Genomic DNA, 16,705 nt, shown 5'->3' with positions numbered 1-16,705 from the left:
GAATGAGAGGGAGGTCAGTGGAATGGTAAGGATGCAGGGAGTAGAGTTGGCGAAGGTGGATGAGTTTAAATACCTGGGATCAACTTGGGTACAGAGTAACGGGTATTATGGAAGAGAGGAGAAAAAGAGAGTATGCACAGGTTGGAATTGGTAGAGAAGAGTGTCAGGAGTAATTTGTGACAGACTTTTATAAGCAAGAGTGAAAGGGAAGATTTATAGAACGGTAGTGAGACCAGCTTTGTTATATGGGTTGGAGATGGTGGCATTGACCAGGAAGCAGGAGACCGAACTGGTGGTGGCAGAGTTAAAGATGCTAAGATTTGCATTGGATATGACAAGGATGGACAGAGTTAAAAACGAGTACATTAGAGGGTCGACTCAGGTTGGACGGTTTGGAGACAAAGTCAGAGAGGCAAGATTGTGTTAGTTTGGACATGTGCAGTGAAGAGATGCTGGGCATATTGGGAAAAGGATGCTAAGGATAGAGCTGTCGGGCAAGAGGAAAAGAGGAAGGCCTAAGTGAAGGTTTATGGATGTTGACATGCAGGTGATAGGTGTGACAAAGCAAGATGCAGAAGACAGGAAGATATGGAAAAAGATGATCAGCTGTGGCAACCCCTAACAGGAGCTGCAACAACAACATTTTACCTTTGGGTCAATATGCCACACTGCACATAAGCCATACACTGATGTTTTGTAAGTGATATGAAGACCAAAAACCTTTGTTAAGGTCTTGTTATGTAAGAGTAAATAACAGATGCATTTTTGCAGTACCTAAAGTTTCCCAACTTTCTGCTTGGCGTAGTCAGTTGGGGATTCCTATGTGGTACTATGGAATGCGTCCTGTCCATGCTTTGTAACTGTCATAACTGTTTAATCAAGTGGGTATTCAAGCAGAATTTTTTAAGGCTGAATGCCATTACTGATGTACTGTATATTTGTATTTTATATGTATGTATAGTTGTCTATCTGTCTGTTGTCTAACCTGAATTTTTGTTCAATATTCTATGTAGATAATGTTGTATGTCAAATTATATTTTGTGTTTCTTTTGCTTACATTATGTTTATAACATCACAATATGCTTTTCTAATATAAAGAATGCTCTTTTAAAAAGTCAAGAAATTATGGTCACACTTTTTCCTATTTTTTGCTAATGCAATTTATGATTCTGAAGGAAAAACAATGATTTGTAATGCCTAATAGTACACTATTACAATAGTCAAGTTGAATATAGCCTTGGCTACTGTGCAGTGACATTTAATTTTTCATAGAAAATCTTGGATGATGGACCAGATTAGGAAGTAATGAAGAAGACTACTGAATTTATATTAGGAATTATATTTTATTTCTTTATTTTTAATTTACTTTAGATACATCTCATTTTCCTTAACACTAATTAAATCTTTATTATCAGCTAATTGTTAAAATAGTATCTGGTAATACAATTAAACTAATCATTTTAAAGGCCTCCTGTCAAGACTAGACTCAACTTCCAGCCTGTTGTGTACAGTATGCATGTTCTCTGCACGTCTGTTTGGGTTGTTGCCCTTGTGCTCTGATTTTCCATCCATGACCCAACCTGATTGATTAATTATTGACTCTCAGTAGGACTGGTGTGTGTGTCTGTGCCCTGCAATGAACTGACTTCCCCTGCAGGTTTAGGTTTTCTCCATTACCTAATACTGTTGGGAAAGACTCTGAATCCATTTCACCCTACAGTAGAATAGTTGGATTTGGAAACATTTTATTCTTGCTATTTCAAATTAATTATTATAACTTGCAGAGGGATCAACTTTTGTGTTAAAACATTTTTTTTTTCAAAATATTTTGTTTTGTTATTTTGAAAGTGACCTATTTTCCTGGAAAAGGTCAGTTTAAGTTTGCAGATTATGCAAACACAATCACCACGGGCAATTTTTTGATTGTAATTTCTTTTGTTTCATCATCATTGTTTTCATACATTTTAATTGCTATTCATAATGAAATAATGGCCACCTCTTCAGTCTAATTTCCTTAGCTTCACCCCAATTAACACTAACATTGCAATTAAATGAAAAAGACAATATAAGCACAATATGTTACAAATTAATTTGTCACAGAGTGTCAGATATTCCTCCCCACTTTGCCAAAGGTTCTCCTCAACCTGAATAATTTTTAAGTTACTTTTTTTATATGTTAAATAGATTTCTTTAGACAAGAGCTCAGTTGATGTCCTTGGTTGTTTTAAATTAAAATTTCAAAGCACAGTGGGTGCACAAGATAAATGCAGATTAACAAAGTGAGACGGAGGGAGGAAGTCTGTGGTGCCTTTTTAAAATATATTATGGTAATGTGTTGGTATACTGATATTCAGTACATTTTTTTTTAATTTAGTATTCCTAACAGATGGCTTTTTTAAAGACTCAATAGATGGATTCTCTTCTGATTTTCTGTACTGCTTTTCCAAAGTTTTTGCAGTATCTAAAGGGTTGTGTTTCATTCACTACTTTATCCTACACTAATCTAAGCAGCTTTGACTAAAATTGTTTGGATTAAATATGTTTTTATGCAAGGTGTGCAATGAGCAGTGTCACTACCTCATGGATCCAATCTCTAGGCTTCAAACCTTGTGCCAAGTCTTTGTCCATATGGAGTTTGCATGTTCTCACTGTATCTGCATTAGTTTTCCTCTCAGATCCCAAAGACATGTGAGTGAGTGTGGATGTGTGTGTAAGTGGGCCCTACAGAGGAGCAGGGCTGTGTCCAGGGCTGTTTCCTTCCTTGTGCCTTGTGTTGTCAGCAGAGATTCCAGGTCACTGTGACCCTCAGTTGGATTAAGCATGTTTAAGAATGTAAATGATATGTGTAAGCATATATTTAGGTCATATTTTTAACACTTATCAAGTCTTAATATCGGTTTGTGTTAAAGAAATACATGATAAAAATTATGGTTGAAACAAGATACTCCTTTACCAAAAAACCTTCAGTAAAAAGGGTTGTTTATGTCACTTGTGTATTTTAATGCATGATAGTTGTTTTCTTGCAGATATTACATAATGAAGAGTTGTACGATTGACTATGTTAAAACAAATGAAGAAACAGCAATCGATTCATTTTGTGCTTTATACGTTTATCTCAGGATTGTCAGTATTTTCCTTTAATATTGGGACTCTTGTCCAATGTAAGGTGTGGCATTTTGGAAACCATGTATTTAGTTTAAGTGATTTTTTTTTTTTTATTGGGTCTTCTATTTTTCTATTCTTCATTTTGTAAAGCACTTTGAGCTACATCTTTGTGTATGAAAATGTGCTATATAAATAAATGTTGTTGTTGTTGTTGATTACCCTCTCCTCACCACCACCTAGAACAGCAGCTGGTTGTCTGTAACTAGCTCCAGCTGTATTTAAACATGTCATATGACTGACTTTGCCTTTATGGAGCATTCACATTCTCTTAGAATCCCAGCCTGAAAGGAAGGAAATGCCACTTTGTTTGACTTTACATGTGAATGGTGGAGTATTGCTATAAATTATCTCTGCTTTCAGACCATGATTTAGGCAGATCAAAACATAAAACTGCTCATTTTTAAACACAAACTACGGTAATGGTTTGTTTAGTGAATAGCTTCTAAAATATGTAACTGTATAAAATGCTGTCTGACAGTTCTTGGCCATGTTAGCTGCTCTTGCAATCCACAAAAACTGTTTATATATTACATTTTTGAATATGTTCAATAATGGCTTATTTATTTGTTTAACCATAGCTGATTTTATTTTAGTAGTGATTTCTGCCAAACAGTACTCCTATTATACATTATTACTTATTAGTTGCTTTATTGTAGAAGTCTTTTCAGTTTAAAAAGCACCATTAAAAGGCAATAGATCTGTACTTCTGACCTTAACACCTGAAAGTATATGTCAGTTCTTTTATCTTGCTATGAATGAGTTAACTATTGAAGCTATTAATCCGCAAAGAAGTTTTATTTCAATACTTTTAAAACCAGTTCGCCGACAAAAGCGCGATAGACATATGAGCGCCGACAAAACCACAACGGACAAATGAGCGCCGACAAACTTGCTAACTGGTTTTCGACAAATGCGCACCGACAAAATCGCAAAAGAGTCCAATAGAGTGGGACGCGTACATGCGCATTACGTACACATTATGTGCTAGGTTATAACTATATTTAAAGATGCTAATTGCACTGAGTTTTGTTCCTCCGGAAGATGTTGAGTCCGCTTTCGGTGAACTGAGCGAGAGTAGACCCGACAATCTCCAGAATGTTTATGATTACTGGGAGGACAATTACGTTGGTCGATTGAGATGCAATCGACGAGCCAACCCGTTGTTTCTTATCACCATGTGGAACATGCAAGAACGTGTTGCTTATAGCATTCCGCGAACAAATAACTCAATCAAGGGTTGGCATAACGCATCGTATACAAAGCGGAATTACCAGCAGTCAGGCAGCCAGCAAGTCTAAATACGCTCAACTATCAAGAAGTCTTGCTGCAATTCTTCCTACATATGCAGGGCGTGATCTTAAGGACTATCTGCGTGCCGTGTCTCATAATATTGACTTCTAAAATAAACATTATTATATATGCTTTAAACTAGTAATTCATATTTAATGAAACTTTTGTGATTTTGTCGGCGCGATTTTAACACCGCGTTTTAATGGCCGCTATTTTGTCAGCACTCATATGTCTATCGCGCAAATGTCGGGTCACTTTAAAACCCTTACTGAAATAAGTAAATAACATATTTTACTTATTTTCATTAAGTATAATTTAGTATAACTGACAATTGCATTCACATTCACAGTCATATTGAAATTAGTAATGGATCTTTGCCATCATGGAATATGTTTGATTAAAGTTAATCTGGTGAAATAAGTCACAGTTATGTACAGTAAATTTCTGTATTATTCCCCATTACCTGAGGCAAATTTAAGACATGGAAAAAATGTTGCTTTACTCTTGCATTTAGTGCGCAAAGTATCAAATGGAATTAAATCAACAAGAGAGGCTTAAAAATTGTTATGCTTCCCTTGAAACCACTTTAATTAGGCATTGGCAACTTAAAGGGAGTGTTCAGTAATTGTTAAAAAAAAAAACTTTCCAAATACAGCATCTTCTTCTTATTTTAAAATTGCATTCTTTGCCAGGAACGTCTATGGCTTGAAATGCTTAGCTTACTTGTTTCATTCAGTATAGTGATAGTTTTTATTTGACGTTTCGTTCTTTTTTTTTTGGTGAGTTTTTTGTAATTCAGCTTTACCATACTTAATTTCACATCCTGGGTTAGGGAATCTCACCTTGACTTTGGCTTTATCTAAAATTACGCTCCTTCTTTAATTATTCATTGTGTTGTTTTAATTTTTTTTTTACTTGTTGTGGATCGAGACATTCTGTGTGTGTTATATACATGTATGCTGGTAACATATATATAAAATAAATAAATTTAGTGTGTTTTATTTTTCACAAGGAAATTATTTGTTGAGCACTGTAGCTGCGCTTGTTGGATGTTTCAAGTAGTTCAAAATCCAGCTACCAGAAAGGCATTCCAACAGTTAATATGATTTGTTGTACAAAAAGTTCAGGTTTTAATGAAATTTAAAGCAAATAATTCACACAAAAATTAAAGAAGAATGTTGATAATGCACACACATATACACCCTGCACAAGAACAACTTTTCCTGTCTGTAATGTTTCATTTATCGCTTAAGTGTCTAGGTTAAATTTCTTAAAAGTTTCTGTCTGTTATCACATACACAAAGACATATGAACAGTAATTTACATAGGTCAGAAAACTATATGTCGTAATGTCATTCTAACAGTTCATGTTTTTTTTCTAGCTGTCATCTAGAATGATCTGAGATCATTCTATTGTCTAAATACAGAAATATAGCTGAGCCTTAAGAACATTCCATTAAATTATTAGCTTATAGTGGAGTAAACAAACTCTTCCATTATCAATGTGAAAGCTGTGAAAAGCTGTCCCAACTCTTTTTTGGGAGCCTGTTGAACCCGACACCATTAATAGTCATGACTGGGATGAGCCAGTGGATGAGGACACAACACACAAAGCGGAGGTGTGTAAGTGAACAGGTTCTTTTATTAACCAAGTCCAAAACAGTGTTCAAAGTGTACTGCTCAATCCATAATAAATAAATTATTAAATAAAATGAAGGTGTTGGTGGAGTTTAAAAAGGTACAATAAATAATCCTTTAAAACCAGAAGTTAAAAACACACAGTCATTGGATCCTTAATGTTCTTTTTATGACAGGATGATCCCAGTCCACATTTTTATTTGTCTGCCCAGCTAACCCATGACTTGTTTGCTCTCAGGTCTTTCTCCCTTTAACTGCTGATGCTTTTTTTCTTCTGTCTTGTTCCTTCCTCTTTTCTTTCTGCCCCCCTCTCCAATCTGTGCAGGCTCTTATCTGTTTCGTAAGTGGGTGCAGGTGCGAGGAACTGCTCCCTCCACGGCATCTTTGAGACACCTGATTTCTGCACGTGTATCCGGTGTAGCGTAACTGCAGCATGAAACACACTTATACACCCTTGCACCCACTTGGAGTCTGCACCATTAACATTAACATTAAGAAATAAATCGTTTAAGTTATAAGTACAGATATATGATAGAAACTAAATCAGAACCTACTATTTGGCATTTGCAATATAAATGAAATGATTTAGAAATAATTAAGAAAGCAAACAGCTTATATAATAGTGGATTATTAAGTTGTAATGCCTAAAGGGGATCTGATGTCCTAAATGCTATAAGATGTGTGCACTTATCCATTCATTTTCTATGTTTTCTCACCTGTAAAGCAGTGGAACAACAAAAATCTTAAATTGAATTATAAGTTGTGAAGTGAGACAAAGTAACAGTATAACTCCTTAACTGTGGTATAAATTAAATGTGAAAATTAGCCTCTAAATAAAAAAATAGCTTGGTATAGAAACCAGCTGCCACATTGGTATTTGAGCACCATGTCTGAAAATAAGCAATTTAAGGCTAGAAGACATTTAACTTCTGCATAATTATTTTCACCATTAACTTTAAAAGTTTAATCATTGATAGATTTTCCTGCTCCTTTTATGGTAATGCAACTTTCGGTCAGAGCTTATTTCATTTCGCATACAAACCAATCAACTCTGGGTGGGACTTTAGTCTAAATGTGGGTGCACTCACAAAAAACTGGCCTAATTTGGAATCATTATTACGAATACATTTAGAATGGAGTTTCCAGAAAATTCAAATAGAATGAGTTAATCTGTGAAATTTATACAGCTAGTGCCTGAGTCAAGATCTGACCAACGACACTGAAGCTTTGAATCAGCCGTGCTGACCATTGCATTGCCATGCATCCTAAGTTTATAGTGCTTTTTCAAAGGTAACCAGTTTTATTAAATCAGTATGTTACTAGCCTGGGATGGCTTACCCAGAGATGAGTCACTGCATTAAGTATTAAAAAAACTTTCATGAGTTTTGAGTTAAAATTAAAATGTAAATGTGGTTTGTTCTTTTCTTACTAGTCACAAAACCCTGCTCAAATCTTTTTATGAGATTTGTTTATCTTATAGAGCTCATTCTACAGTAAGGACTGCGTATAAAAAGAATTTTAAATTGCTACTGAAAATAAAGACTAGTCCATGGATATCTTATTTTTGAATTTGCCTAGTGAGTTAGTGACTTCAGGTTAAACTATAGTACCTCCTAAAATAAACTACAACTCAAACATAAGAAAGACATACACACTGCAAATGGACTGTGCACAATGTCATCACTGTGCTTTAAACATCTTAATTCTAAAAATATAACAATTGTCTTTAATTAGACATTCTTTAGATATCTAAGATTCAGTATCTTAAGGTTCAGCACATCCTTGCAGGGATGGTTACAAGATGGAAACATATGAGAAAGGGAAAAATGGGTCAATGTGGTTTTAATTTTGCTGAAGTACAGATGAATATGTTATTTCTGATTTAGTGGGCACTGGACATCCTGTATTAAGCAGCAATTTACAACAAAGCTACTTTTAAAACATGATGAATCGGCCTCAAAACGTTTTGATCACAGCCCTGCAGTGATCACTTGTTTTGGTAACGTCCATCTGCAGTTTCGTCTGCAGCCCTGTCTAAAGAAATGTATTGGCATACTGGTGTATATTTGTTTAGTTTTGTAGCACATTTCTGTCATGTGTTGAAGCCAGGACAGCAAAACCATCAAGAGATTTGAAATTCAATTTTTAAAAATCCTTTATAAATTGATGAAGGTGCGCATAAGTTAAACTTCATTTTTTCTGTTTGTGTCAAAAGTGGTGATAGACTATTTTTCAGCAAATAACCTGAACAATGTAACTGTAATAAAAAATAACACAGTTTATTGATAACATAATGATAACAGATGATAAATATATGCATATATATAGAGGGAGATGCAGAACAATAAAAGAGTAAGACAAAACATAAATCATGAATTATATCACCCCTTCTTAATTTCCCAAGGAAGCTTTATTTATTTAGAATCAGCATTTAATTACTTTTGTAAGATTTCTGGGCTTTTAGCAAGTTTAGTGGATAAACGTTTTGTCCAATTTTTAGGTTTCCCAATGCCTGTGTGCCTTGAAAAGTACCTGATTATGTGCAGTATGCATTTGCTAATTATTATTACATTATGTTTGTTGTGGTATTTTATGAGAAAATCGGGAGTGGCAGAGAAGTATGTAAGAGTTATGTATGAGGGAAGTGTGACCGTGGTGAGGTCTGCAGTAGGAGTGATGGATGCATTCAAGGTGGAGGTAAGATTACATCAGGGATCGGCTCTAAGCCCTTTCTTAATTGCAATGGTGATGGACAGGTTGACAGACGAGATTAGACAGGAGTCCCCGTGGACTATGATGTTTTCTGATGACATTGTGATCTGTAGCGAGAGTAGGAAGCAGGTTGAGGCAACCCTGGAGAGGTGGAGATATACCATAGAGAGGAGAGGAATGAAGGTCAGTAGGAACAAGACAGAATACATGTGTGTGAATGAAAGGAAGGTCAGTGGAATGGTAAGGATGCAGGGAGTAGAGTTGGCAAAGGTGGATGAGTTGAAATACTTGGGATCAACAGTACAGAGTAATGGGGATTGTGGAAGAGAGGTGAAAAAGAGAGTGTAGGCAAGGTGGAGTGGGTGGAGAAGAGTGTCGGGAGTAATTTGTGACAGACGGGTATCAGCAAGAGTGAAAGGGAAGGTCTACAGGATAGTAGTGAGACCAGCTATGTTATATAGGTTGGAGACGGTGGCACTGACCAGAAAGCAGCAGACAGAGCTGGAGGTGGCAGAGTTAAAGATGCTAAGATCTGCACTGGGTGTGACGAGGATGGACAGGATTAGAAATGAGTACATTAGAGGGTTGACTCAAGATGGACAGTTGGGAGACAAAGTCAGAGAGGCAAGATGGTGTTGGTTCAGACATGTGTAGAGGAGAGATTCTGAGTATATTGGGAGAAGGATGCTAATGATAGAGCTGGCAGGGAAGAGGATAAGAGAAAGGCCTAAGAGACGGTTTATGATGTGGTGAAGGAGAACATGCAGGTGATGGGTGTAACAGAACAAGATGTAGAGGACAGAAAGTTATGAAAGAAGATCATTCGATGTGGCGACGCCTAACGGGAGCAGCTGAAAGAAGAAGAAGATGTTTGTTTAAAGCCCTTAATTGTTGAAAGTGAACAGGAAGAGAACTAAATATATTCATTGGTCATCATATGAATGGAGGTAGGATGCAAGCCTCATTATTTGACCTCTGCGCATTAGTAGTACTTAAAAATAAGGATAACTTTAACAGACGTCTTTGTTATAGGTTTCAAAAGCACATGGATGCAAGCAACATGAAAACATTAATAAAACACCACAAAGCACAAATTAAATATCCATCCATTTATTGTCTGAAATTGCTTTTTCCATTACATCAGCACCAAGCACAAGGAGACATCAAACCTACACAGGATACTGTTATGAGTAAATTTTGCATTGGCTTTACATACATATGAGGAATGAAGGTTGGGTCCAATGCCAGTCAAGCACTAAGCAAAAGTGGGATGAATCCAGCAAAATAAGTTATCTTAATGTAACTTTAAAATTAGAGTAGAGTAAATGTGTTTCTTGTGTAAAGTGTAAATAGTGATATAAATATACTAAAGATAAAAAACGTTTAAGGTTATTTCCTTTCTGAAAATGAAAGATTGTTAGAGACATTTTGCCTGTATAGCCTTCTTTAGGTGTACGACTAAAAAATAAAGAGAAAGTAACATATATAGGAGGGGAAGGTGGCAATTTGGAAAGTTGTTATATCATTACAAAATGCTGTATTGGGATCTGTAGACAAATTGTGGTCTGTGAGTTTTGTTCCACATTAAGTTATTCTATTTAAGACAGTAAACTCAGGTCATAAATTGACACCACTGAAACAGTTAAGAAGTGTAGGCAAGCAGACGGGGAGAAGGCAAATTAGAAATAAGAAAAGACAAATGTAACAGGGTTGGTGTACCTCTTGTTTGGTGTTGGTCAGCTTGTGGTCAACAGTTACTGTGTGTTATTTGAAATTGGACTATATTAGCAAAAAGATTGAATCCTATGTTTGGAAATTTTTCTTATTACGAAAACAAAGACCGTATGAAGTATAAAGTAAAGCTCTGGCCACTGCATAAACTATTGAAACTCACCTATGGACAGATTGAAGACATCACTTCTGCTTGTACCTAGGAAGAATTGCCTCCCACTCTCATGAAATGGCCAGACCTGACTGCAGGAACCCCATAACTGCATCACACTTTGCCAGGAGCATGGGAGAAGAACACTTTTCTACAGTAATATTTTACTGTATACAGTAATGTGTTTTATTATGTATTTCAGTGTCATTTGTATGTTAAAATTACATTAATGTAGTTGATCAATTTTAGATCTTACTGTAAAATACTTCCAATAGTACATTTTCATTTTAACAGCATGACTAATATAAATAAATGAAAGGTTTTGAATGAATTAATTAATTTTGCTGGTTATACTAATCACTGTGTTGTCATGTTTTGAAAAAGCAGTTGAGAGAACTTCAGAACTGTTAAGAGAAATTGTCCAAAGCAACTCAATGCATTTAGACATGTAGACATTGATAAGATGACTTGCTGAAATTCAAACTAAGCATCAGAATGGGGAGGAAAGGTGATTTAAGTGACTTTGAACATGGCATGACTGTTGATGCCAGATGAGCTGGTCTGAGTATTTCAGAAATTGCTGATCTACTGAGATTTTCATGCACAACCATCTTTCGGGGTTACAGAGAATGGTCCAAAAAAGGCAATATATCCAGTAAGTAGCAGTTCTCTGGGCGAAAATGCCTTGTTGATGCCAGAGGTCAGAGGAGAATAGCCAGTCTGGTTCGAGCTCATACAAAGGCAACACTAATCCAAATAACCACCTGTTACTACCAAAGTATACAGAAGAGCATCTCTGAATGTACAACATGGTGAACCTTGAAGCAGATGGGCTACAGCAGCAGGGGACCACACCACGTGCCACTCCTGTCATCGAAGAACAATCAATTGAGGCTACAGTCCACACAGTCTCACCAAAATTAGACAACTGGAGATTGGAAAAACATTGCCATGTCTGAGTTTCAATTTCTACTGCGACATTCAGATGGTAGATTCAGAATTTGGCATCAACAAAATGATAGCATGGATCCATCCTACCTTGTATTAACAGTTCAGGATGGAGGTGGTAGTGGTGTAGTAATGGTATGGGGGATATTTTCTTAGCACACTTGGGAGACTTGCCTCATGGATGTGCAGCTGAAAAATCTGTAGCAATGGACCAAAATCGCTGAGGAATGTTTTCAGCACCTTGTCGAATCTATGCCATGAAGAATTAAAGCAGTTCTGAATGCAAAAGGGGGTTCCAACTGTACTGTACCTAATAAATATATCTATACTAATAAAAGGCAAAGCCCTCACTGACTCACTCACTCACTGTCTCACTAACTCATCACTAATTCTCCAACTTCCCATGTAGGTAGAAGGCTGAAATTTGGCAGGCTTATTCCTTACAGCTTACTTACAAAAGTTAAGCAGGTTTCATTTCGAAATCTACACATAACAGTCATAATGGTCGACAACGTCCGCCATGTTGAACTTTCTTATTTATGGCCCTATCTTCACGAAATTTGGTAGGCGTCTTCCCTGCACTAACCGAAACCGATGTACGTACTTATTTCGATGGTATGACGCCACTGTAGGCCGCCATATTGAACTTTCCAACGTCACTAATTTTCCAACTTCCCGTGTAGGTAGAAGGCTGACCCCATCTTCACGAAATTTGGTAGGTGGCTTCCCTGCGCTAACCAAAACCAATGTACGTACTTATTTCGGTGGTATGACACCACTGTCGGCCGACATATTGAACTTTCCAACGTCACTAATTCTCCAACTTCCCTTGTAGGTAGAAGGCTGAAATTTGGCAGGCTCATTCCTTACAGCTTACTTACAAAAGTTGGACAGGTTTCATTTCGAAATTCTACGCGTAACGGTCATAACGGTTGACAACGTTCACCATGTTGAACTTTCTTGTTTATGGCCCCATCTTCACGAAATTTGGTAGGCGGCTTCCCTGCGCTAACCGAAACCAATGTACGTACTTATTTTTGGTGGTATGACGCCACTGTCAGCCGCCATATTGAACTTTCCAACGTCACTAATTCTCCAACTTCCCGTGTAGGTAGAAGGCTGAAATTTGGTCCTTATTTTGGTGGTATTATGCCACTGTCGGCCACCATATTGAACTTTTCAACGGTCTTTGTTACTTATGGGCCCATCTTCAAGAAATGTGGTATGCAGGTTCCTAATGCTAACTGAATCCTACTTACGTACATATATGCATCCATAGCTTGCAGCTCGGTCACCGTGTGAGGCGTTGGGTCCCCCATCCCAACGCCTCCCATGTTTTGGCTGCCTGTTTATATAAGGCCGTCCATCGTTCCAGTCTCTACATTCCCTTCCTTGCTTCGCCACGGGATTCACGTCTCCCTGCTGATAACTACAGCCTTTTTATTTAATCCACGGCTTCTCTGCTGTTTTATTGTTCATTTATTACGATTATAGTTATTGTGTGGGTATTTTAGACTTACTTTACATTGTTCAGGTACCCATTTCCTTTATTATTCCAACCGTACCCCATTAACATGTCTATCGAGGTGATCACCATCGATCAAAGAACTGTCACTTACCGAGTGGTTTCCATGCCCGGAGATGGCACCTGCCTTTTCCATTCCCTTTGTTACAAATTGCCCAGCCATATCAGGCTCACTCTTGATATCCGGAGGAACACTGTGTCTTATGTATTGAATGACTGGGACAGGTTCAAGGTGTGGACTGATGACGGTACAGGAGATAATTATACTACACAGGAGCACTAGAAGAGTGAAATGCTTAAGCCCTTCACCTATGCATCTGCATGTGAGTTGATGGCTGCCGCTGAATTGTTTGGTTGTCGCTTTCAAGTGTACTGAAATGGCCAAATATTTTACACCTTTCGACATCCGCCAATGCCTCTTAAACATCTTAGATTGACAGGTAACGATTTCAGTAGTGGACACTTTGATGTTTATGAATGTTTAAACTCTCAAAAGCATGATGTGAAGTTATCGATGAAACCGGTTGTATACTTACAATGCTTGACAGATGCCGAAAGTCTCTTCAACACAAGTCCTACAAATACTGTTGTAATTGAAATAAACCATGAAACTCAAATCGATTATGACAGCAGCAATGCAAGCTGTGAGATTTGAAACAAGATTACTGTTCACATGGCCAACTGTATGTTGCATGCTCAAGAGTAAGCTCAGCGCACAGCTTGGTCATATTACAACCGGATGGCCAAACTCACAATGTGGTATACAAAGAGATCCTTAACAAATAATTATTGGTATATTTTCTCTCAGTTTAAAAAGGTTTAATTTTCTTCTTAATAGAAATTTTAAGGCAGTACTTCGCCGCTGCGAAGCGCGAGTATTTTGCTAGTGTGTATATGTGTGTATATATATGTGTGTATATATATATATATATATATATATATATATATATATATATATATATAATATAAAACTAGCCAACCCGCAGTGTAGCATACGCCACATAATAGCTGCATGTGGACTGTAGCACAGACCAAAGCGAGTGAGGATGTGTTTGGTGATGTGTTGGGGGCAGGCACATGAGCAAGCAGTGCGCATGCCTTGAGAGCAAGGGTGGACGCAGCAGGAGGGTGAGAGTTGGTGGGCGGGGCTCTGTCGTGCATTCCCCATTATGCGGGATGAGTGTTAGAGTGGGTGGTCGGGGCTCTGTCGTGCGTACCCCATGGCTGGGCGACTTGGTCAATTATATATATAGAAAAGCAGCCGGAAGTGAAAAGAACAATGAAAAGTCAATGTGGCTCAGAGGTGCATATGGACTGTAGCACAGATGAAAGCGACTGAGGCTGTGTTTGGTAAGTTGTTGCATGCGGGCACATGAGCAGGCAGTGCACATGCCTTCGAGAGTGATGGTGGACTCAGGAAGAGGATTACAGTTGGCAGGCGGGGCTCTGTTATGCGTATCCCATGACGCGGAAGGAGGGTTAGAGTTGGCGGGTGGGGCTCTGTCGAGCATATCCCATGGTCTTAGAGTTGGCAGGTGGGCCTCTGTGAGTTGGCAGGCGTGGCCCTGTCGTGTGTATCCCATGGTATCCCATGATCTTACAGTTGGCGGGTGTGGCTCTCTGTCTTTCGTGCGTCTAATCACCTTAGTAGGTTCATTAAAATGCACAATTCATATATGTGAATGATTATGATGAAATAAAAAGAGAGAAAAAAAAACAAAAAAACAAAACAGACAAAACACAGTGACTCTAGTATTGTTCCCTCCTCCCTTGTCCAGGCTGCTTGAAGGACCACCAAGTAATTATATGCAGTTGTGTTGTTGTTATTCTGTATTTTTATTTAAAGTCCTAATCTATGTGCTAAATAATATATTAGTCTTGCTTTAAATGTATTTTATTTACTTGTAAAATGTTCCTTTAATAGTTTTATAGTTCCTGAAAGAGAAGGTGCAAATAAGAATTCCAGTAAACTTGATGCATATAGCAAGTAAAGTGGTGGCAGATGTAGCTCTGTCACAGATGTCACTTTTACAGGCTATTGTTATTTATGAAGGAAGTGAAATGAAAACTTTGAGTTCAGAATTGGTCTGCGTTTATTCTGGCTTCATGGGTAGCTTATTATTTAGACTCATTCACACGTGCACTGAGTGTGTGTATTATGATTCTATTTATCTGTAAGCAAACTCAATGAGATGTATTGTTGTGTGCCTTTACAAAATTATAATAATTTACAGTACTTATCTGTCAGGACTGTTTATAATAAATCAGTAAGCATTTTATGAATTTAAATTTACAGGAAGGGGGAAAAGTACTGACAAAATGAGTTACATTATTTTAGAATAGCTAAGTGAAGGTGGTAAAGGAGCAAGAAAAAATGCTTACTTTTATTGCTGTTATGTTGCACCAGATCTTTTGTTCTTGTAATTTTGCATGAAATTTCAATTCACTGTTTGTCATGGCTTATATTCTATTAACACTAATTTTATTAATTTTATTCAATCATAGAGTATTTTTATTTTTCAGCAGCATATACAGCAGTAAATTTTTTGCAATATGTTGTATTTCCAGCTGTTAAATACTAATATATTTTAACTTGTTTGAATGTTTGCAGGAAGTCATTGCACACTGGATTGCAGAATGCCGCATTGGCATTGAACAAGCCCGCCTGCTAACTCTCAATGCTGCCAACTCCATGGATAAATTTGGGAGCAGTGCTGCTAGGAAAGAGGTACTAAAGAAACAAAAATACAGTGCAGTCTGTAAGTATTTGGACAAGGACACAGCTGTTACTGGAGTGGTATAACATTTCATTATCAAGCATATTCATTTTAGTACTGACATGAAACAAAGGATGTGAGTTTTAAGTGTAGCACTACATCAATGTTTTTTAACAAGTATTGGTATTGGAATTACAGCACTACTTATGTAGCCAACCCCCCAAACTCCACCATTTTAAGGAATCACAACTAATTGCATTATTGGCTACTTAGCTGTACGGTGGCCAGATGTGGGTTATTGTATCATCATATCATGCAGAGTTTTAAAAAATTATGCAAAACTTTGAAATCTTTTTCTGTTGTCACTCAACATTACAGGTCTTCCTGGGGCTGAAACATATCAGAAACAAAATTCCAAGACATAGCAAAGACTAGCCAAAATCAACTGTTTTGTACATTATTACAAAGAAAGAACATACTGGTTCAAGAGTACCAAACAGACTGGTACACCAAGAAAACTACCACAGTGGATGACAGAAGAGTACTTTCATATACAAAGAAAAAACATTTTCAGCTGTTGGCCCCATTCAAAACACTCTCCAGCTTGAAGGTGTTGCTGGGTCCAAGAAAACCATGAAGAGAAGACTGTGTGAGCATACATTCTGGGGGTTTGCCACAAAATGCAAACCAGAGGTTAGTCTTGTACATCAAAAACCTGTATAGTTTTGGAGCAACATCTTAGGGGCAGAAGAGCCAAATATTCACCAGACTGGTGGAAAGGAAAAGGTCTAGAGAAGGAAAGAGACAGCTCATGATTCTAAAAATGAG

At 37.3% G+C, this 16,705-nt stretch overlaps 1 protein-coding gene across 1 annotated transcript in view; it reads left to right on the top strand.

Annotated features, from left to right (window-relative positions):
- Positions 1-16,705, top strand: part of acad11 (acyl-CoA dehydrogenase family, member 11) — a 559,410-nt gene that overhangs the window by 285,650 nt on the left and 257,055 nt on the right. The window contains 1 exon segment of the mRNA XM_039754106.1: positions 15,772-15,888. Within this exon segment, the coding sequence (XP_039610040.1) occupies positions 15,772-15,888 (117 nt within the window).

This window comes from Polypterus senegalus, chromosome 5 (assembly GCF_016835505.1).
Source record: "Polypterus senegalus isolate Bchr_013 chromosome 5, ASM1683550v1, whole genome shotgun sequence".
In the NCBI taxonomy this organism is placed as follows: Eukaryota; Metazoa; Chordata; class Cladistia; order Polypteriformes; family Polypteridae; genus Polypterus; species Polypterus senegalus.
Note: the sequence above shows the minus strand (reverse complement) of the source record. Positions and strands in the feature narration are given on the sequence as shown.